This window comes from Oreochromis niloticus, linkage group LG11 (genome assembly GCF_001858045.2).
Source record: "Oreochromis niloticus isolate F11D_XX linkage group LG11, O_niloticus_UMD_NMBU, whole genome shotgun sequence".
NCBI classification, from domain to species: Eukaryota; Metazoa; Chordata; class Actinopteri; order Cichliformes; family Cichlidae; genus Oreochromis; species Oreochromis niloticus.
The window spans coordinates 18,910,508-18,932,119 of record NC_031976.2 but is presented as its reverse complement, the minus strand read 5'-3'; the positions used below and the strand labels follow the sequence as shown (position 1 = coordinate 18,932,119).

At 39.8% G+C, this 21,612-nt stretch overlaps 2 protein-coding genes across 7 annotated transcripts; one reads left to right on the top strand and one right to left on the bottom strand.

Annotated features, from left to right (window-relative positions):
• The first annotated feature begins 329 nt into the window (after positions 1-329).
• Positions 330-6,129, top strand: cep72 (centrosomal protein 72). 4 transcript variants are annotated; one of them, XR_002063790.2, is made up of 15 exons: positions 330-445; positions 684-811; positions 1,293-1,485; positions 1,567-1,675; positions 2,556-2,707; positions 2,820-2,878; positions 2,959-3,001; positions 3,411-3,611; positions 3,691-3,872; positions 3,992-4,085; positions 4,181-4,359; positions 4,446-4,572; positions 4,645-4,756; positions 4,905-5,108; positions 5,354-6,129. XR_002063790.2 is itself a non-coding variant. In XM_003454452.5 (14 exons), the coding sequence occupies exons 1-14, from the start codon at positions 370-372 to the stop codon at positions 4,963-4,965; spliced, it is 1,716 nt and encodes a 571-aa protein (XP_003454500.2). In that variant the 5' UTR covers positions 330-369; the 3' UTR covers positions 4,966-6,128. The 4 variants fall into 4 exon arrangements, 3 of the variants coding, with proteins under 3 accessions (XP_003454500.2, XP_019220326.1, XP_025767235.1); XM_003454452.5 differs by having other exon boundaries at positions 4,905-6,128; XM_025911450.1 differs by having other exon boundaries at positions 384-512; positions 4,905-6,128.
• On the bottom strand, positions 5,709-20,791 carry tppp (tubulin polymerization promoting protein). Of its 3 annotated transcripts, none has more exons than XM_003454451.5 (5): positions 20,525-20,791; positions 14,686-14,766; positions 13,761-14,096; positions 7,924-8,077; positions 5,709-7,831 (listed from the first exon to the last, which is right to left on the bottom strand). In XM_003454451.5, the coding sequence occupies exons 2-5, from the start codon at positions 14,697-14,699 to the stop codon at positions 7,622-7,624; spliced, it is 714 nt and encodes a 237-aa protein (XP_003454499.2). In that variant the 5' UTR covers positions 14,700-14,766; positions 20,525-20,791; the 3' UTR covers positions 5,709-7,621. The 3 variants fall into 3 exon arrangements, with proteins under 3 accessions (XP_003454499.2, XP_005472471.1, XP_025767236.1); XM_005472414.4 differs by lacking the exon at positions 20,525-20,791 and adding an exon at positions 15,307-15,473; XM_025911451.1 differs by lacking the exon at positions 20,525-20,791 and adding an exon at positions 15,198-15,347.
• Positions 20,792-21,612: the final 821 nt, after the last annotated feature.

The window sequence follows — 21,612 nt, the reverse complement described above, 5'->3', positions numbered from 1 at the left end:
CTATGCTAACCAAAATGACCATCAGGTTTGAAATGCTTTACGGATTACTTGCTTATTTCTCATCTTTTTTGAGCCCGTGTCTTATACAGGTATCTGAAACAATGCAATTTTGTTTTCAAAAAATCTAAAAGCCTTCATTAATTAGCTGAATATCTTTGGTCGAACTAAAAAATATTAACCTGCATTTTCAAAGTTATATTTGAATATGTACACTCAAACTCTCAATAAACTGAAGTCTAACAACTTTAGAAATAGTGGGACCTTAATGAACATACTTCACGGTTTGTATAAAAGCTCCAGTAACAAAAGTGAAGCAGGAAGGACGGTATTTATTTTTCAGGCCCTGAAGGCAGCAGAACTTCGAAAAGTATGGCGGCGAAGTGTTTGACAATACTAACAGAGCAGTGGATACGTGAAAGATTAAGGCTAAAACACCCGCGTCTCGGTAACTTCACATCCAAGCTAATATATACACTATGTAGGAGTAATCAGCAGCTAACTTTAAGGGTGAGGTAGGGACAATAGACATTTGCTGTTGAAAACTACTGTGGCTAGATACTCTGCCAGGCCAGAGCATCAGTAGATAAGCTAACGAGAGCTAGCGTAACAATAAATGCTCCCTGCTCCAGACCACATCACCACAACATCTTAAAGTTATTACTTTTTTAATTGTGTTTAAATAGGCGACGTGCGGACATTGAGCCTTCCGGGGACATATGAGGAGAAGATCAGACACCTGGGAAATGGTCTGAATAACTTTATCCGTCTGAAATCTCTGGATCTCTCCTGTAATGCACTCGTTTCAGTTGAGGTTAGTTTTAGATTTTTTTTTTAAATAGAATTCACCATTTATACTACTGAAGAAAGAGTCAGAGTTTAATAATTATAAATGATTAAGTGCAGTAGTGGTGTATAAACTATTTGATAGTTTGAGCAATCTCCCTCTAGGAATTTGAAGACATTTGTGAGTCCTCATAATGATACTGTAGAGGGGGAGTTGTCAATGGTATTGAACAGGCTAATCACAATAGATACAGTCTGTGTTGACCTGACATGTAGTTACATTTCTAGGGAAGCTACAGCATAGGGTTTCAGGGGGGGTTGTGGTTATGGCTAGTGTGTAAATTACCCACTGATTACCCTGAACACTAAAACTGCATGTTCTTATGCTGATATCGGCCAATACCATATATTTTGTACATTAAGTGATATAATATATTGCATGACTAATAATTTTAGTTTTTAATATTTGCAGAGTCTGTATCTTAGCTGTTCCATTGGTTTGTTCTCAGGGTGTGCAACATTTAAAAATGCTACAGAGGCTGATCCTCTACTATAACTGCATACCTTCTCTTGAAGAAGTGAAAGTACTGTTTGAGCTGCCATCGTTAAAAGAGTTGGACCTCAGGCTCAACCCTCTGGCCAAAAATAATCCACAGTACCGCCTTTATTTGGTGCATGCCATGCCCAGCCTGCGCAAGCTAGGTAAGATGTTGTTTTGTCGCCCAGAATTTGCTCATCTCATGTCAGGTTTTAAAATAATAAGTTCTCCTCGTTGATTTACAGATAGCTGTTCAGTCAGAGATGCTGAGCGTAAATCTGCCTTGATGCAGTTCTCTTCTGAACTTCTTCCTCAGCAGATGAGCTCCTCTTTGAATCTGATTGATGATCGAAGGTATGCTGAACACAAAATCCTTAATGTAAATGAGCTTCAGCTCATTCTGTTTGATGAAAGTGTCAAATAAAGATCTGGTACCAGATTTATATGTAATATATTTTTGAAAATACTATTTTTCTCTTATACACTCATGGACACTTTATTAGTTACACCTTACCAGTATTGATTTGGACCCCTTTTGCCTTCAAAACTGCCTTAATTCTTCATGGCACAGATTAATCGAGGTGCTGGAAACATTCTTCAGAGATTTTGGGAAATATTACACGATAACATCACACAGCTGCTGCAGATTTGTCGGCTCCACATCCATGATGTGACTCTTCATTTCCACTGCATCCCACATATGTTCTATTGGATTGAGATCTGGTGGTTGTGGAGGCCATTTCAATACAGTGAAGTCACTGTCATGACCAGATTGAGATGAAAATTTTCCCCACACTATTACACCATCACCAGCATGAGCCATTAATACAAGGCAGGGCAACACGCTTTCATGTTCTTTGTGCCAAATTCTGACTTTCCTTCTAAATGTCAGAGCAGAAATTGAGACTCATCAGACCAGCGACGTTATTAAAATCTTCTATCGTCCAGTGAGTCTGTGCAAACTTTGGCATCAGTTTTTAGAGATGGTTGTAGAACAACAATTTAAAAAATACTCAGACCAGCTTTCTGGCACCAACCTTGCCACCTTCAAAGTCATGCAGATCACTGATCCTCCACTTGAACTTCAGCTAGTTGCCTTGACCATGTCAACACACATAAATACAGTGAGTTGCATCTTCTGGCTGGTGGAGCACATGAAAATGCAGTGAAATGGGTATTCTCAACCTCAGTTGCTCGAGCGGTACCATTTGCTGCGTCATTTGTGGTTTTTCAGAAGCAGTGATCGCAGACCAGCTTTAACTGACCGCTTAACCAAGAGCCTTTCTGTCCTGACCGACACTCGTGATATTGAGCTGAACTTTGTTGCCACAAATGATGGAGAGCAAAGTGAAGCTGTCTCTGACTCATTTCACAACGAGGCCGATGGTAAGATGTCACACTCCAAAAAGTTAAACTCAAATCAAAATCAAACCTGACTTATTCATGTTTATTTGTTTTGTTTTAACTTCTGATAAATCCAAACCATCTGCTGTTTCAGGTTTCAAAGAGAAAGTTTCTGAAGATTTTAGAGAACAGAGGAGCTCAACTCCCAAACAGGTGGTTTTATTGTTTCTACAGATTAAACAACATTAACAGTATAAAAATTCATTTTGAAGTAACTCTGTTCTTATTTTTAGGAAACTGCTAAATCCATCCTCAGGTATCCACTCACTAAAAATGGTAAGCCTATTTTTCTAGTTTAGGAGAGTGCAGTTTTTTGTATGTCAGTAGCTTATTAGAATTGAGATTGCAGAAGAATTATTATAGCAATAAAGCTTTCTTTGAAGGTAAGAAATCATTATCAGTAAGCAATTATGAAAACAAAGTTGTGGTTATGAAAATGTAATTGTGAACATTATTAAGAGCATGATGAAAACAGGACAGTTCACCAAGAGGCCACTAAGTCACAGTATGTTTGTCCAGTGCAATTTCCTCAGTTGATGACAGTGTGTATAATCACCACTAGGTGGCGACAGAAGTCTTTTCCTGTGTGTGTGTTTTGTTTTTTTTTTTTAACACAACGTGCTTGTCAAAGGTCGATTAATATCACTGGGATTTTTTTATGTGTGTGCCACATGTAACTCGTCAGATAACAGTGAGTCCAAAGGGTCAAAGATGAAAGACCTGTCTCATCAAAAAAGCTGCACCTTAATAAAAGTGCCTGAAAGGCCAAAAGTGTCCTTTGGCCCCTACATAGAGCAACACAGACCTGCTCATGGAAACCCAAAGCAAAAGGACTCTCCCAAACAAACCAGACATCCAGCTAAAGGGCATTTTACCCCAAATCCAGGTAGGAAATAAATTTGTGTTTAACAAAATCCCTGAGTTATGATTTCTTTATTCATTCCACATTTTGTAATTTTTCCCAGATGAAAGCCTCCATCACAGTTCCTCATTTATTAATATCCGGCCTCCCAGTCCACGACGTCCTGGTTTCAATCTGTCTGACCCTTCTAACCCCATCTTGCATCCTCCACGACTAACCTACTCGAGCTTCAACAAAACAGATGGGAGCTCCAGCCAGCCTGTGCAAGCTGAGAAGAAAAAAAAGGTTGGCAGCTATTTCGGTCCTCTTACTGATTTGCAAATGGCATTGTGAATCATTCCTCATTCATCTGCAGGGTTTTCCTTTGCACATCTATTCATGGAATCTCTGAATTCTCTTCCCAGGGTAGTTATAGGAAACCCCTGGAGATGCTCCTCAACCTCGTGGACAAACACTGGACAGGGGAGAGGTCACTGCATCAAAACAACAACTTCCTGTGTAAGTTTGGACTTTTGGTTTCGAGGAATGCGGTATCTGATTACACAAGCCTGAGATAACGAATGTCTTCCTATCATTTCTATTTTGGGCCTCAGCTCAGGCAGTCCAGATCCTCTCCATGATGGAAAGCGATATTTCCAGTCGGGAAACTGAGGTCAGGACCTTACGGCGGGAAGCGGATGCACTTCGCTTTCAAGCGGCAGCACGAGAGGAAGAGCATAAAACTGAAGTGCACAACCTCTCCGCTCAGCTGGAGGAAGCTCGGAGAGCGGTGGTGAGTTGATCCACCGCTCAAACACAGTACCAAGTTTTAGAGAACCATAAGAGTAAACTTTATTCCCAGTGTTCACTCTAACGCAGGGCAAACTGAACGAGCAGCTGAGGATCGTTTTAGAGGAAAACGTTGCTCTGCAGAAGCAGCTCATCAAGTTAGAACGCCAATATCTGAAGTCTATGATGAAAAGCTCACCTGTTACTCAGATCAGAGGTGGGTGTACTTGCCACTGTGATATAAGCGAGCGTGCTGCTTTCCCTACTAAGTGTCCCAGTTTGTGTTTAGAAGCTCAGGCCGAAGTAGAGGAGCTGAAGAAAGAGATCGAGGGGCTGAGGAAGAAAGTGCAGGAAGCTGAGAAAGTCAAAGAACTTTCAGATATGCTGCAAGAAAGCCACAGGTAAGAAGATAATGCCATGTTAGTGCTGACACTTGATTTTGCTGTACCTACATAATCAGTGTGAGTAAACTAATTTAATCTCAATCTTAACCCATCCCCTTGTTGGCTGGTTTTGTGATTTGAATGTGCCTGTGTTTGTGTTCTGCAGGTCTCTGGTGGCTACAAATGAATGCTTGTTAGCAGAGCTGAAGGGAAGTGGGGAACATTAACGCAGAATTTGAACAAAGAGATGCACGCCAGGATAAAAATATCAAAGCAGGACTATGCTGCGTCATATTAGCATGTGCCAGCAAATATAAACTGTTTAAATTATTTTATTTTTAAAATTGCTGCAGATTACTGCAAAATTGTAGTAAGTGCTATACCTTTTTTTTCTATTATTTAAAAAAATGTGAATAAGCTGCATTTACTCAATGTAAACAGTAACAGGGGAAGGCAATTCATTCAGGAAGCTTTGTGTATGTGACAGGGCTGTTATATTAACAAATGATTTTCTGGGCGGGGGGTGTTAGTGAAAAGGTCATAATGCATTTCCTGGATCTGTGGCGAGATCGTCTCTCTTTTGGCTCCCTTTTTTAGTTTTTTTTCTGTTTGTAGGTCAGTCTCCATCTGCTTTGCACGCCGCAGTGGAATGAATGCATCTAGATTCCAGCTGCACTGTGACTTTATTTATACCTCTGCCTTCGGGCTGGAGAGATGCGCAGGCAGACATGCACTTTCTTCTCGCTAACACTAAATCAAGCCCTGGCAAAGCAGGTTAGAGGTTTGGATGCTACACAAACTGAATGTCTCTTTTTTCTTTTTATATGAATGTTACAGATTGCTGGTTGGTGCTAATTGTAGGGAGTAAACTCCACAAAAAAAAGAAAGAAAAAGAAAGCAAGAACATAACTACAGTTTTAACAGACACCCCATAACCTACTCTGCAGAGGTTCCGGGGTGTGTGTGCATGTTTTCTTCTTTTTTTTTTATTTTTCAATAATGCACTACAAATCATGAACACACTTTAAGAGATCTAAAGAACAAGAACAAAAAAACAAACAGAAAACACACTGCATGCACTGGGGCATAATAGTACATTACAAGTTATTTGAAGGAAAAAAAAAGACAATATTGTTTCTCCACATTAAAAGGTGCACAGTATTTGGCATTAAGCACAGAAAACGGATCATATTCAGGCTACAAAAACACACTGATAGCTGCTAGTTTTGCACTTGATGCATGAGTCTTCATCAGCCGAGGCTACAGGTAGTGTGTGACATGAAACTGTCATTCTGCTGGAAAAATATTCTACAAAAGTATAATACTCGTTTGCAATTTTCCCTTTTTCTGATACAGTGTGTAAGGAAACATTAAAACCCCTGCGTTTGTTTTTTCTTCTGTTAAATCTGTGCCTTGGACGATGGTACACATTAGAAGAGTTTTATCAACAAATATTAGAGCATTAGCTGACTTTGTACACGTACAGGTTCATACATATTGATTTCAAGCAATACAAGATTTTGTCATCTCACAATTTCATTACTTAATTTTGTTTTTTAACAACACAATGTTGAAGTCCACCCAGTAGTCTCTTCTTACAGCAGGCACAGCAGTTCCAATATGATATGACAGACTCCTACCGTCATCTATATGCTTCTGAATCAAATGCAATATACATAACATGCACAAAGTACAGCAATACATAATACAAATAGAAAATAAAACTTGAAGCCAGTGTCTTAAATTAATGTGGCTATATCCTTTTTAAAATATACACAATCTTACCACAAATATATTAGAACTACTGTATAGAAATCTGATCAGGAAGTAAAATGTTAAAAATACAATCTTGTACAGTTAAGCTCATCTCATCTGTGGTTAGAGCTTTCTCTTTACCAATTTATTACTTAAAATGCATGTTAGCAAAACAGTTTGTGTATAATTTAATAAAATATGGAATGATAAAGCTAGATAATAACTAAGGGGGGGGGGAAACAAGAAAGTCATTTTAGGTTTTGTTTAAGAGCTTAAAGTAAGCTCATTAAATTCTGCATGGGAGAGCTTTTGTTTTGTTTTTATATGTATTTACAAAAGCAAGAAGGTATGATAAAGGTCACAAATATTTAGTCTGAGAGGAGAACTTTCACAAAAAAAATCTCCCCAAAAAGCTATTTTCTTGGTTCGAGCTAAAGGCAGATTACTGAAAAGACAGTGTGAGCTCATAAAATAACAAACAGCAGATTTCATCAAGACGAAACAGTTACTGAGTGCAGATGGCAGACAGACAACGCTGAAATCTGAATGAATTTAAGGTTTCGAAAGAGAAAAATCAATGATCTCTGTCAAAAACGTGCCAATTATCTTTGAAATGGCAAAACAAGCTAAACCGTGTAATCAGCTAAACATGGGAACAAATGTTTCTATTAAAAAGTGCAAATGTTAATTCACCAAACTGTTGTCCCACTTTTGTTTTTCTTGGCATGTTGCTCATTGTGCTCAATAAATACAAGGCCCTATCATAACAACAAAGCCTAAATAGTCATAGCAAAGCAGTTTCTCTCATTTGTTCTCTTCAGTGTTTGGCAGTAACTTGCTATCAGACAGGAATGTACCAGCTGGTGATGAATTTGTAAAAATAGATGTAAACAGTTTTCCAGTTCTCACACTTCACGAAGAGAGGAACTCAAAAACATCTCTCTCTCTTGCTCGCTCTCACACACACACACACACACACACACACACACACACACAAACACGCACACATAAAATAGATGGATGGGGAAAATATATGAAATCCTATGCTTTTGTGCTTTCTATGAGTAATCGTTTTAATAGAAAATCATCCTAGTAGTTGATCAAATGTTTATTTCCTTGTCTTCGCCCTCACACGGGTCTGCCCGCAGTGGGTTTGGTCACCTTCTTTTCATACGACCCTTGGTGCTTGTATCCCGAAACGTATCCAGAAGTGTCAACTATGTCTACTCGTCCCGCCTTACCCTTCCCTCGGCCGGTTTCGTCAAATCGCTCCTTGTGCGACCCTGTAAACTTGGTGGTGTCCGTAAGACGACTGACTGTTGGGGAAGCGACGGCTTTCTGTGAAGAAGTTTGCAAAGAAAGTTTGAGTTTTAACTGCTGAAAAAGGAGAGGTGTTGTGAAACTTGTGAATCTTTCTGATCGAATCTTACTGTGACTCCTGAAATGACTGGTGACTTCCCCTCGATCAGCTGGAACACCTCTGCCTCAGCCTCCTCTCCAGTCTTGTCTTTATACTTCTTCCTGGCCAGCTCTCCAAGCGCAGCCTTGAACTCATCGAATGTGATGGTGCGACAGGATTTCTTCCTGTAATACAGGAGGAAAGAACGGATATTTAAGTAGGAGTTTCAACACCTTTATAGTATATTACCTAACCCCGAAAAGTATAGTCAGCAGCTTGTAAAACCACCTTTAGGAAAAGCAATTTGAAGTAATCGTTTTTCTGTGTGACTTTATCAGTCTCTCACATCGTTGTGAAGGAACTTATCTTGACAATGTTGCTTCACTTCATTGAGGTTTGCAGGCATTTGTTTATGTAAAGCTCTCTCGAGGTCCCACCACAACATTTCAGTTGGGTTGAAAGTCTTGCATTTGACTTTTTCAGCCATTCTCTTGTAGATTTGCTAGTGTGGTTAGGAGCATTGTCCCTTTGCATGACCTAGTTTCTGCTAAACTTTAGCTGTCAGACAGATGGCTGCACATTTACCTCTAGAATACTTTATTTTACAGATGATTTCATGGTCTACTCATTGACTGCACAGTGCCACAGAGCCGACGACTGAAAAATTAAGCCCAAAATCAAACCCATCTAAAAGTATGGTAGTAACTGGTATGAGGTATTTGTGCTGATGTGCTGTGTTTGGTTTGGCGCTGTGCATTATGGCCAAAGATTTCCACCTTGGTTTCATCTATCCAAAGGTCCAGACAGTTTGTCCAGATCCATTTTTACAAACCTAAGCTGTGCATTCCTCCTTGGCATTGTGGTAACACCTTTGAATGCACCAGAACAAGAAACTTCTGCTTTTATGGAGGTGGTCATACTTGCTCATGATGTTATCAAGTGCATTTGATTACCAGCACCTTACTCTTTTAATTCTTATGTAAGCAGTGAGGGTGTAGAGTTTCAAACACTTGGATCCATCCTGGCTCTTTATTAAATGAATAATGACACAATGCGATATGTCATGTTTTATAGTTCATTTGAGGCTGTATTTTTACCTCATGTTAAGACCTGCTAAGTCTAAAATTCCTGTAGTATTTTGGTTTTGCATTTTCCCATTTATTTATTATTCATTATTTTATTTTGCTATTCCCCTTGGCATATTTTGCTTCAGTATGGTAATAAATGAGCTATCAGTCACAGTGTTGTTGATTCACCTTTGCTCCTTTAGGTTGGTCATTCAAAGACTTGCAACAGAGATGGTTACGAGTCAGGTGAAATGAGCCAATCTAGCTGAAAATAGCCTGTTTTGTAAACAAGAAAGTATTTTAAACAAATACTTACATTGACTTATTTTTCCTGGTGCATAGTCATTTTCTTATTGACCTTTTGTTTTGTAATTTTGAGAATTTAGGTCCTCCATAGTACCAAGTACTAATGCCTTTCAGAGCAGTTTGAGGTTAAGATGACAGTCCACAGTCTACACTCAGCCATGTGTGATCACTTTAATGTGGCAGATGTAAGACAGCATGGAGATGGTATCCTATTGGGATAAACAATGGGAAAACTTTCACGTCTCCCAGTGTGTCTCAGTACTTATGTGTCGCCTTAGCAACTCCACAGAGTGTAGCTTGCATTTGAGGCCGTCTCTTAAAATCATCCATCATAATGTGTTCGGCTCACGCACTTAGACCCAAATGTGTTTGACTGTAGCTGTCTGCTAAGTTCAGCCATGTATCTGGAAGGGTGTTGACTTCTCGTTTATCTGAGGATCAAACTGCTCTTATGAACTGAAAATCCTGCATCACGTCAATTTTTCTCCATCTGAAAGTGCTCCACTTGTTTAAATGGCCATTTGCCATTTTTAACTTGCATGTGAAAAGTTCATAGTAACACAAACACAAACTGCTATCACTGTGGTGATAAACTTAAACACCTAAACAACAGCCTATAAAGCACACAGTCTCCCCTGGCAACCTGCTGCCATAGAAACAAGCTACAGTAAACAGAGATGTTTTGGTTTATTATTAATTTGACTTGTTCAGTGACTGGTTTTGTTTGGGCAATCCATCAGTGTTGAACATTTGGGAGCTTCATTCCCCCCCCGAGTATGTTCCATGCTGTCTATTGTCAGAGGGGAAACTGGACTTTTAAACTGCCATTGCTGTCCAAGGAACATAGCTGTGTTTCCTCTCTGCAGACCTCCCCACACTGACCCGTTCAGTTCCTCACAGAATACAAAAGGCTAATCTGTGCAAATAAACAGAAGATGAGAAACTAACGAGGCTGTCGTGAGGTTGAAAAGGACAGAAGTCAGAGGGTCGTTATAACTTATTTTTGGCGGGGACACTGATAGTTGACCTGCTGTCTGTTTACATATATCAGCCATTTGCAGTATATGATGCATATGGACTGAATGTATTACCCATGATCACATTCACTAATGAGGAAATACCAAGCAGTGACTTCCAGAGATGAAACATGAAGTCAACATCTGCGCCAATCTTTTTGTAAAGGCCACTTGAGGCTGGCTCCAACAGTAAGTCAAACCCCTTAGGCTTCAGTGTGAAAATGCCAAACTGGCTCACTGTGGTTACAGACTTGTGCAAAACGCAGATTTTAACTCTATAGCCAAGTCTCCCTTTTTAACAACTGTCTGGTTGTTATAAACCAATGCTTGCACAATGCAACCAATATAAGTTGCCTTAAACCTGCATTCTTATCTGAAGGACACCACATGGCGATAGCTGTGGTTGCAAAAAGACTTCCAGTCCTATGGGAAAAATGGCTCTCTGACTTGACCTCTATAAATACTTCCCTGCTGGGTTTATGGTCTGAGCCACCTTGACAAAAATTAAGTCTGTTTTGTAAATCTTGGTTATACTATGTTTCAAAAGTGGAGGGTTATCGGTGGCATGGACATTGGCCAATGAATTGCGACTGACAAGTCATTAGGAAATGAATGAGCAGTTTCACAGTCAGAATTCCCCCTCACATCCTCTTTTATGAAAACAAGAACCATTTATCTCAAGGCTTATCAGAAGCCTATGGATGATGTCACGGTAGCTATGTCAGCCTTTTAAATACAGTCTTTGGGAACAACCAGTCTGTACGTTACTCTTGCTTCTGCTGTTGCCCGTCCTTCACCCAGCCACGAAAAAGACCAACGTTAAACAGTGTTGAATTCAAAACATGCTTTTCATGCTGCTTTACTGATCTTTCTTTTTTTAAAAATGTTTCTACCTCTTTGTGATGAACCCCTTTTTAGGTACAAACGACCATATGCTGAAGGGCTAAATGCAGTAGCCCAGGTTCAACTCCAACACAATGCGCTTGCTTCTCTCATTCCTGTCCCCACTTTCTCATTTCTTCATCTAATAAAGACAAAAAGGCCTAAAAACAAAAAACTGCTTTCACTATCTTTCATGTTCAGACCTACTTTTCAGTTAATCAGTATTTGATCTACACATAGCACATCAAACTATGTGCCGGTGGTTTTTTTTTTTTAGGACTACACACATCTGCGTGAGTTGCATCCGCTAAATTCTTCACTCTGGGTAGCTTATTATCTACACAAACATAAAAATACTACAAACTTTATCCCAATATAGTCTCATCCCTCGCTTTAAAAAACAAAAAACATGATGCAAGAATGATCGAGGCCTCAAAACATTTAGAAACTACTCTCTGACTTAGTGGCTATACCTATCTTTTATATACAGACTATGAGAAATATAACCAAAGCCCTGGAAATAAGATGTCGTTACAAATTAATGAATCTATCTCAGATTATGTTGTAGCATTCTGGTTCCAAGCAGGCGCATAGCATAGCAGAGACCTAATGTGGTGCAGCAGACCTCCATATCCAGAATAAATAATGAGTCACTGAGCCATACTGTGATTTGGCAGTCCTCATTAAGATCTTTAATTTTTTTTGCATGCAATCTCCAACACTGATTAAAAGGAAAGTGATGATCTGCATCTCTTGCAATTGCCAGCCCTCCCCCACTCAGCTGTGCCTGGAGTTAGAAACTACATGAAAAAGGGCCCTTCCCCCAGAACACTATCTCTGTTTATCCTGTCGGTGACGCCTAGCTATACAAACACCACATGGTTTTTTTTTTCACATTTTACAGTAATATTTTCTGGATCACACTCCAGAGCTGTGAGTCTTGACAGAAATGCCTGCTGTACCACCTGGGATTAGATCCCAAGGGAATCGGATGACGGCAACTGTAAATTCACACACCAAACACACACGTATCCAGTGACCTAATGTGAACGACACTACACAGAATTACTGTTAAAGAAAATGTGCAAAAAGCCATTGGACATACTGTTCCTTAAAATTTGGGCCATCATATTATTTGCACACTTCAAAACACTGTTCACAACTAGAGCTGGATGTAAACAAGACTCACACTCACATTTCATTAATGCATCTTTAACCCTTAAATGCCTTGATGGTATTATGACTGATTCGCCATTATTCTCACTGCTGTGCTCGTGCTCAAAGAAAATACTGTTTTGGACTAAGTCTGCCTGAAATCTGACAGGATTATCCATTTTTTCCACCCTCCCATTTCCATCTTTAGACAACTTTGTGAAGTGGACAGACTAAGAGAGTGATAGGTGCATTTCAATATCCATCCATGTGTTTAACAATCTATTTCTGTACAATCTTGGAATCTCTTCCAGTAAATGTGTACGCAAAATGACTTAGATTGGACTACAGTTATATGCAGGTAGAAGATGGAAAATCCACTAAATCAACATGAGATTCCCGAGTAGATCTTTTTTCTCTCCATTCTTGTAGACACGATGAAGTGTGGCTCCCAGCCGTACTCCACAATTCTGGTGCTGTCTAGCGTAATAATCCTTATTCAGATCATTCAACCAGGATGAAACAAGTTCAAAGCCTCTCTGTATATGAATGAAAACTCCAAAATAACCATGCGCACGGTCGCACAAACCGATGCTGTAAAAACCCCGCTTCTTACATCAGCTTTACTCTGTGCTACTGCACACAAGTCCCGTATTGTGTGTGAACAACACTGGAACAATATTCATTTTTAATGTGGCATGGATCATATGTACGCTCACCTTAAAAGTGTTACCTGCCTAGACAGTATCCAGATTTTCGGTGCATTTGGTAAACATGGGCACAGCTGTGCAGATGACTTTTTTTTTTTCACTCCCATGGTGAAATAATATTGAGGTCACAGTAAAGGGTGAATCAGCCCAGCCTGAGGAAATATAAGATGAACCATCCTGGCATTTTGTTCTAGCTGCTGTTTCTGACCAACAGAATACTACAAGTCTCCTTGATAAAAGAAAGAACAGCATGTTGTGAAACATAACACGAAATTCAGAAAGTGCTAAACCGAGCCTTGGAGTTGTTTATGATATTTCGATGGCTTTATAAACTGACGATCCTGACTGACTTATATATTAATGACTAAAGTTTAGTTTAATAGTGCCTAGTTAGATGCCCTTCATATGTTCATAGTTACTGTACAATAAGGTTGATGCCTGCTAAAAACATTAATTCAGTTTTATGAACTCTTCTGAAACAGAAGTGAAATAGTTTTCAGTTTTATATTCTTTGAACCACAGTTCTAAATGTTTGCAATTCTCTACCAACAATCATCTACGAAATGAAAAATGCAGTAAATAAAATATGCACTTCTGTCGTGACACAACAGCTAAGCAATTTTAATAATCAATTGCAAATTGGAAGGTAAAACCCAAATATGATGGAAAAGAATTTCTACTAATCCAAACTGAAATTTTATCCTTAGTGCGCAATAATGTCGGTGTCTTTCTTACTTGACTTTGCTGAAGACGATGTCCACGTCAGTGAGGGTGATGTTCTTGCCGTCGATCACGCCGCAGTCCTTGCAGAGCTTGGACCAGTTCTTGCCGTGCATCTCCTTGCCGGTAGCACGAGTGTCACCGTGGATGGCGAAGCGTCGAAATGATTCTTCCAAAGCAGTAATCTCCACCGGTGTAGATGACCCGACACCACCGTCGCTAGTCCCATTTGACTCGGTCGAAAGCCTCTTGGATGCCCGGTCTTTAGAGTGTTCACTATGCGGCCGTAATGGGGCCGAAGTCATATTGGGGTGCTTAGCTGTCTGGACTTTAAAATCATCTATGTTGTCTCTGGAAGGTAAAATAGCAAATAATCAGGTTATCCATGTGATGTCAGAAGTATAAAAGGAAGTTTACTGCTACTGTGATCAAGTGTACATGCACTGAAGTTATTCTTTTCTAAGCAGACTTGTGAATAGTCACAACAGAGGAGGTCTGTAAAAGAATAAGAAATTAAGTGAGTTGGGAAAAGCAGCCCCTGCAGCATGTGAGGTTTTGGCTGTGCATCAAGAAACATAAATAATTCCCTGTAATATTTTCCATTTACAAGAAAAGCTCATGGATTTGATCACAATCATCGGATAAGAGAGGAAAGAAACGTACAGCCTAAACATGGATACCAGAAAGGAAGAGGAGGATTTTCTGGAAAAAATAAATCTGTTCTAAGATAAAGTGCCATTTAAAAAAAGTGCTCACACTGCCTGTGAATGGGCAGACATCACGGTTCTGGTAGAGAAGTGAGAGTTATAAATAGATCTCTGGAATTCAGTGTCACACAAATCAAGAAACAAGAGTGTATAAAACACACACACCCACACACACACAAAACTGTGGCCTGGAAGTACTTATAGTGTCATATACTACAGCTAAAACTACTTACTTCTGGTCTGCCATGTTTGTGCAGGAATTTGGTTCCCTCTGTGCAGTGTCTTGATTAGCCAACTTTTCTTTTCTCTTTGTGCTGTGGGAGAGATCAGAATGGAAGTGATTAATGTTATGGGTGTGTACAGATGTGAGTGTCAGGGAGGGGTAAGAGGGAGAGAAATTAAATTAAACCAATTAGCCCAGCAGCATAAAAACTGAAAGTGGTGCTCATACTACTATTACAAGGTCAAAATCCTTCTTATAATCAGTAAAAACAAATTTCTTTCTGCTTTCTACAGTCTGTGAGGACACACATCTTTCCACTGTCTTCACTTCATTCAGTCTCTCCTAACACATCGGTCAGATTTGCATATGTATCAGCAGCCACAGCAGCAAATTCTCCTTCTCAAGTCAGCTTTACATAAACATACAAAGGAGTAACAAAAAAAAAGGCAGTAAAACCATTTTTTTCATTCTATAAATATAACAAAACCCTGCATTATGTTTGGATCATGCATGTCTGCTCACCTTTCAGCTGTTCCCATACTCAGCTCAGCATCCTTAAAGAAACAGTGCTGCCATTGCAAAGTACACCCAAACAAACTCTCTACAACAATTTGCCAGAAGTTGTACTCACGTCGGTTTTAAAAAGATACAAACGAGAACCAAACCGGAGCGGGATGCTGCGTCCTGTGGTTCGAACCGTCTGCTCTGGCTAACAAAGTTTAAGCAGCTCCCTCGAGTCACCAATGAAGTGCTTTTACGCTCCCCCAGTGGCAGTGGCAATATGAAGGGCTTTGTTTCCACAATCCTGTGGCTAACAATCACAAACGGGGCCTAGCTAAGGACAGTCGATGCTTGAATACGTACAAAAGTTAAAAGATTGACACTGCATAAAGCCATTATAATCAGAATGTTGAATCTTTGTGAGGAAAAAGAGATTATTAATGTGTCTGAATAATAGCATTCACAGCTATGGACACTGGGAACCCATTGTCCAAGCAAGTGGCTTCTCTGTCTGACCCATGCCATTTCTTCACGCATGCACACGGTGACATCGCAGAGTACCACTATTGATGGCAGGGGCTTCTGTAGTCATATGTCATCGAGGTCTCCAGCCAAGACAATTGAGACTGAGTTATTGAGGTTGCTGAAGTCTCAATGGATTACCAATAAAGTTCGTCACCATTAAGGAGAACAGAAAATCATTACCATTTTTACTGAAGTAATGTATTTACCACCTATATCACCTATATAAATATTTGTGCATTTTTAGACATGGTCAAGAAGATGTGCTGAAACTCAATATGAGCATCAGAATTGGGAAAAAGAGGGATTTAAGTCACTTTGAACATGGCATGGTTGTTGGTACCAGATCAGCTGATCGCTATATTTCAGAAACTGCTGATCTGCTGGGATTTCCCACACAGCCATCTCTGAGGTTTACAGAGAAAGGTCTGAAAAAGAGGAAATATCCAGTAAGCATCGGCTGAAATTGCCTGACATCAATCAGGTGAACTGAGAGGAGAATGGCCAGACTAGTGTGAGCTGACAGAAATAATTCAATAATTCCTGGGTTACAACCCAGGCATTCAGAACAGCATCATCATCTAAACACACAACGAGCTGAAACTTGAAGCGGAGGGACTATAGCAGCAGAAAACCACACCAGGTGCAACACCTGTCATCTAAGAACAGGAAACTGAGGGTACAATTCTCCTGGGCTCATGAAAATTGAATAATATGAGCGAAATGTTTCCTGGTCTGATGAGCCTCAGTTTTTGTAACAGCATTTAGACGGTTGGGTCAGAATTTTGAATAAACAACATGAAAACATGGATCCATCCTGCCTTTTATCAACGGATCAAGCTGGTGGTAGTGTTAGTGGAACAATGATGTTTCCTTGGCACACTTTGGGATTCTTAGTATCAAGTGAGTATCATTTAAAGACCACAGATTTGAACTTTGTGACATATCACAAAGTTCAACTTGGTTTCTTGAACATGACAATGAGTTCGCTGTACTCAAATGGCCTCCACACTCCAACAGAGCACCGGTGGGATGTGGTGGAAATGCTGAGTGCTATTTTATTTTTATTTTTTTTAAGTTATCATGATTTTACTGCTCAAAATCAAATTGTATATTTGAAAGTCTTAACTCTGATTTAGCAAGAATTTCAGAAATGGATTGTAATTTTATTCCTTTCAAAACAAAACTTTTATTCAGTGTCCTCTATAGTGGACAAGACTACCTCACATTTTCAGCCTGTGTCCATACTTCAGGAAGGAGAGGCCAGGGTGAGGTGGAATGGGATTTTACTTCAAATTGCAGAAGGGGAGTCAGATCAAGAGCTGTCATGACATACCAAGTTTGAAGTTTTTAGACATTAAAATGTCTAGAAGAGGAAGTAAGAACCTTTTAATAAACCATGCTGAAATCAGGTTGAAACTGTTTTTTAGAATTAAACATGAAAACGGGACATCGCTGCCCACAATCACCTAGACAACTGGTTCTTTGATTATATCAAACAGAAAATAGGCAATAAAGTTTTAGAAAAAGAACATATCAAAGCTCACAAACCAGGTGTGTATTTATGAAGGTAGCATTAAAACTGAAAACATTTTTCAGCATATCTGCGACTCAGACAGCCTAAAATCTGAATTTAACTATTAATTCAATAAGTTGAGATGGATTCTTCAAGATTAGGCAGCCCATCAAAGTAACAAATCAATGATGTTCCTCTTCATGGAACTAATATAACTCCATGTAGTCACGCAACTAAAGAGTAGTATAAATACTGATTAAAATATTAATATAATCACTTCAACATTTAATTTAAATTTATCTTTGCTAACATAGCAAGATTGTAAAGTAAAGACTCAATAATACAGAGAAAACCTCAACATCAAACAGCTGTCCATTAGCAAGTAGTTGGCAACAGTGGGAAGGAAAAACTCCCTTTTAACAGGAAGAAACCTCCAGCAGAACCAGGCTCAGGGAAGCGCAGCCACCTGCCGTGAGCGGTTAGGGGTGATAGTCTATAAATATTCACCACTGTTTCCTAGAGTCTAAAAATATTGACTTAATAAAAGATGTTCACTCCAAAATTAAATAAATAAACAAATAAAAGCTTAAAAAAGTCCTTAAAGGAATTGCTGATTATCAAAATCTCTTTTTGAAACAAGATTTTTACTATCTATATTGCAATGCAATATACAATTAATAACTGACATAACATAATCTACATAAAATTCATAATACTCTAAGCAATTCTGTGATTTCTTCCTGTAGCAGCCACACTGCAGTACTGTCATTATATACCTCACTCTCTGTGGAGATCCACATCCTTTCAGTACACTAGCTGCTCACTGTGTTTCCCTTTGTGCTTTAATGAGAGCGACTAAATCTAAGAGAAACAAAGGAATCCTTTCACTGTCCTTCTTGAATTTATTGTCAGGAGTGTTAAGTGCCCAAGTCCTCAGTACAACAAGCCTCCTCAAATGATACATAAAATTAACACTGCACAGAGTTCATTGGGATAAAGCACAACACACACTGAGATGAACTGAAATGTGGCCCTCTGAAAGTCTTTGTTTCGTTGCCTTTTCTTGTATTTGGCCCGATACAGAAAAAATAGACAAACATTACCATTACAGAACAAATTTGCCTTGTGCCATTTTTTTTGTTCCACTTTGCCACATACAAATGAGAAGCCATTTGGTTAAGGGCAGATCTCCAGAGACAAATCTGTTACTGGATGACAGCATGCTTACATACACTCTCCTTCTGGCAATACACTGCACAGATGAGTGCTTTAACTATAAATCGACCCATTTTGAACTGCATCTATTCATAGCAACAATACATTGCCACGAGTGGAACATTCTATTCATTCTCAAGGGAGCAGATCAGACAGCAGACAGCATGCAGGCAATAAAAAAGGAAAAAAGAGGGAGGAAAAAATTGGTGTTAATATGTTAGTTTGGCAGATGGTGTTTAAGTCACAAAATGATGACACTGTTGTCAGAGTGATGTGTATATGTGTCTTGGAGAGAGAGAAAGAGAGAGAGAAAAGACAGTGTCTGTAGCCTACTCCTTCATCATGCCATCATGGTGAGTGGGCATGGAGGGATCCCATCTGCTTTCTATCTAGATCAGTATCCTTTCCAGGCAGCTGCTCTGGAATGTGACCATGTCAGTCAAGTGTTGCCACCCCAGTGTCTGCTCAGGGATTCACCCCATGCTCAAGTTGCCAGTTTGGTTCTAACAACGCCATGTTTCTTCAAAAAAGTTCAATACAGCCCCTTAAATATATCCCGGTCTGTTCAGTCCCCAGTCCTCACTCTCCACACAAGGAGAGAGGACATGACATTAGCATGCCGCAGCCCAGGTCTGAGGTCACCACCACGCTGTCTCTGTCATTCCTCGCCTCCCCAAACACTTGAACAGCTCTGTGAGCCAGAGATCTTGGCAAGCATAAGGCTGTAGAAAAATAAGATGTTTAAAACACGATGCAGTGGTTATTGTTGGCAGCAGCAAATGGAGGTAATAACAAAGCCCAGGGATCCCTATGCAGCTCCACATTGGAGCAGAATACATGATGCCAGAGACAGCAGAAGTGTCCCTGACATGGCTCATGGGGAGAAAGGCCTGTCGAGCCAGCAGCAAAATTCACCCTGAAGGGAGTGCAGTTAAAGATTTTTGGGAGGGTAGACTGCGTTGTATAACACATAACTTTTTATTTTAGAGTCTTTTCATGGAAATTCAACCAAATGTCTCAGCTGAAACATAAAAATATAGTACAGCACACCAATGTCAGCTATCCCCCAGTTTGATTTGTATTCACTGTCTAAAAAAAAATCCCATTGACTTTGCATATCTGACCTAAATTTGAGTCATCACAAACAAAATAAGATGATTTACACCGTGAGATTAATTGTTTGCGACAGAACCCAAAGGCTCCTGGTCGAGTGCAATAAAAAACCTACACAGTGAAATCTAGGACAAACTCGGTGACTGTGTCTTCCTCTCAGCCATACCTAATTCAACCAATGGCATCAGCGCCATTAGGTGAGAGGAATTAAACATATTGTCTTCGCGCAGTGCTTTAATGACACTGCTTCCAAAATAATGCACTAATGGCTTCTTCAAAACTACAATAATACCACCACAAACAGTCGCAATTGGACATATTAATGTGATTATCTTGTATTCATTTAAAATTAAGCAGAGCTGCGCATCGGATTAACACACAGATCTTTTTTTTCTTCCCGTGCCTAATTATGTAACTACCTACTCGTAGCCCAGCAGCTTTTTTTTTTTTTTTTTTTGCTTTTTTTTCTAACCATTAATGGTGCTTATTAGAGGAGCTTTCACTCTCGCTCTCATTGCGTTCAAAGGATAAACGGAGGAGGGGGAAAAAGGCTCTTGTTTATATTAGTGGACATGGCTGCAGCTGCTGCTTAAACCACAGAGTCTGAGTGCGTTTATTGAGCGAAACGTGTTACATAAACTTGCAAACGCCAGATTCACACGTCCACGTGATCCGTTTGTTATTGTCAGCCCTTGCGAGTCTGCCTGTCCGGAACATTAGGTAAAGCCCAGGTATGCGCGAATCGAGCAGTGTCAAAATAAATCGTTTTACCGGAAATTCTCAATAAAAAGGAAAGACATGCAGAAACATGCAAAAAACCAAAACAACTCCCATATGAATCACATGAATCAGTGTAGGCTGGCAATCATTTTTTCCAGGTTGTGAAAACATGCAGGTCTACCGTGGAGTCAAAACAAGCAACGTTTTTGTTTTTGTTTCTTTTCTTTTTAATGAAGTACATACGACAAATCGTTTTAATTACCTGGTGACGTAATCCTCCAGCTCCTCGCGGATTTCACAAAATCATAATTAAGCGACGAGGAGCCTTCAACTATCTTCCCTCCCTGTTGCCTGGGATCAAGACTACCCGATGGTTCAGTCCCTCTGAGATGCTGAAGAGAAACCAGACTGCTGATTGGCTGCTGTCGAGTGCGCCGAGCTGTTTCTCTTCTTTTCTTTTTCTTTCTTTTCTTTCTTTCTTTTTTTTTTTTTTTACCGCCCCCTCCTCCTCGCCTCCTCGTTTTAGGCACGACGATACCACACTGGAGCTGTGATAAACAACCAGCAGCATCTTTTCGTGCTTTGAGGGGAGGGGACAGTAGATGTAAACAAGGGATGGAGGATGGTACGAAAAGATAGTTTTATTAATAATAGCAGCTGTCTGTGGCCATGAACCTTGGAAGGACATGCATGAGAGAGGCCAGTGGTCACATACAGTAGCAATAACAACCGAATCTTTGGCTTTTGTCCAAACACAGGATGGCCAGAGGGAATTATCTCAAGGGGAAACACGCCAGATTTTAATAAGCAATCTTTTCAAGATGGATGCATGTCTACAAATACTCATGAATATGACTCTTCTCATGTCCAGGGCTGTAATGTGTTATACAACCAGCAGTAGCCCATAACGGCTGGACGTGGATGGACATTATGTAACCTTTAGTCTTGGTTGGTTCAACTGTGGCACAAAAGTCTGATGTATGCAACTCAAACACAAGGATATAAGCAGAAAGCACGCATGCCTACAAGCAAACGAAGAGAGAATAGTGATAGCTGATCATGATGAAAGCAGCCTGGACAGAGTGCAATCACTTGATGACATAATTGTCTAACGCGAGCTACTTCAGTTGCACCAGTGTGTGGTTAGTAGTAGGCTACAGCGAAAACAAGTACACACTGAAAGTGCTTTATGATCAGACCTAGCAATAAGAGTTGCCCTGCCACACTTGTAATACACTAGTATTACCCATAAAAAAATACCATCTAATCTGGGTTGACTAGAAAATGCCAGCTTCAGTAAACATATAGGAAATATACTGCAGGTGTCAGGTTCATGAAACAGATTTCACA

Bases quoted from the DNA above. Each gene is read 5' to 3' on its own strand.
- cep72 (XM_003454452.5), top strand. From the start codon at position 370: ATGGCGGCGAAGTGTTTGACAATACTAACAGAGCAGTGGATACGTGAA. The intron at 812-1,292 runs GTTAGTTTTAGA...GTTTGTTCTCAG, and splicing joins ATGCACTCGTTTCAGTTGAG to GGTGTGCAACATTTAAAAAT. The intron at 3,873-3,991 runs GTTGGCAGCTAT...TTCTCTTCCCAG, and splicing joins AAGCTGAGAAGAAAAAAAAG to GGTAGTTATAGGAAACCCCT.
- tppp (XM_025911451.1), bottom strand. The intron at 8,078-13,760 runs GTAAGAAAGACA...CCTGTATTACAG, and splicing joins ATCGTCTTCAGCAAAGTCAA to GAAGAAATCCTGTCGCACCA. The intron at 7,832-7,923 runs GTAAGATTCGAT...ACTTCTTCACAG, and splicing joins CAGTCATTTCAGGAGTCACA to AAAGCCGTCGCTTCCCCAAC.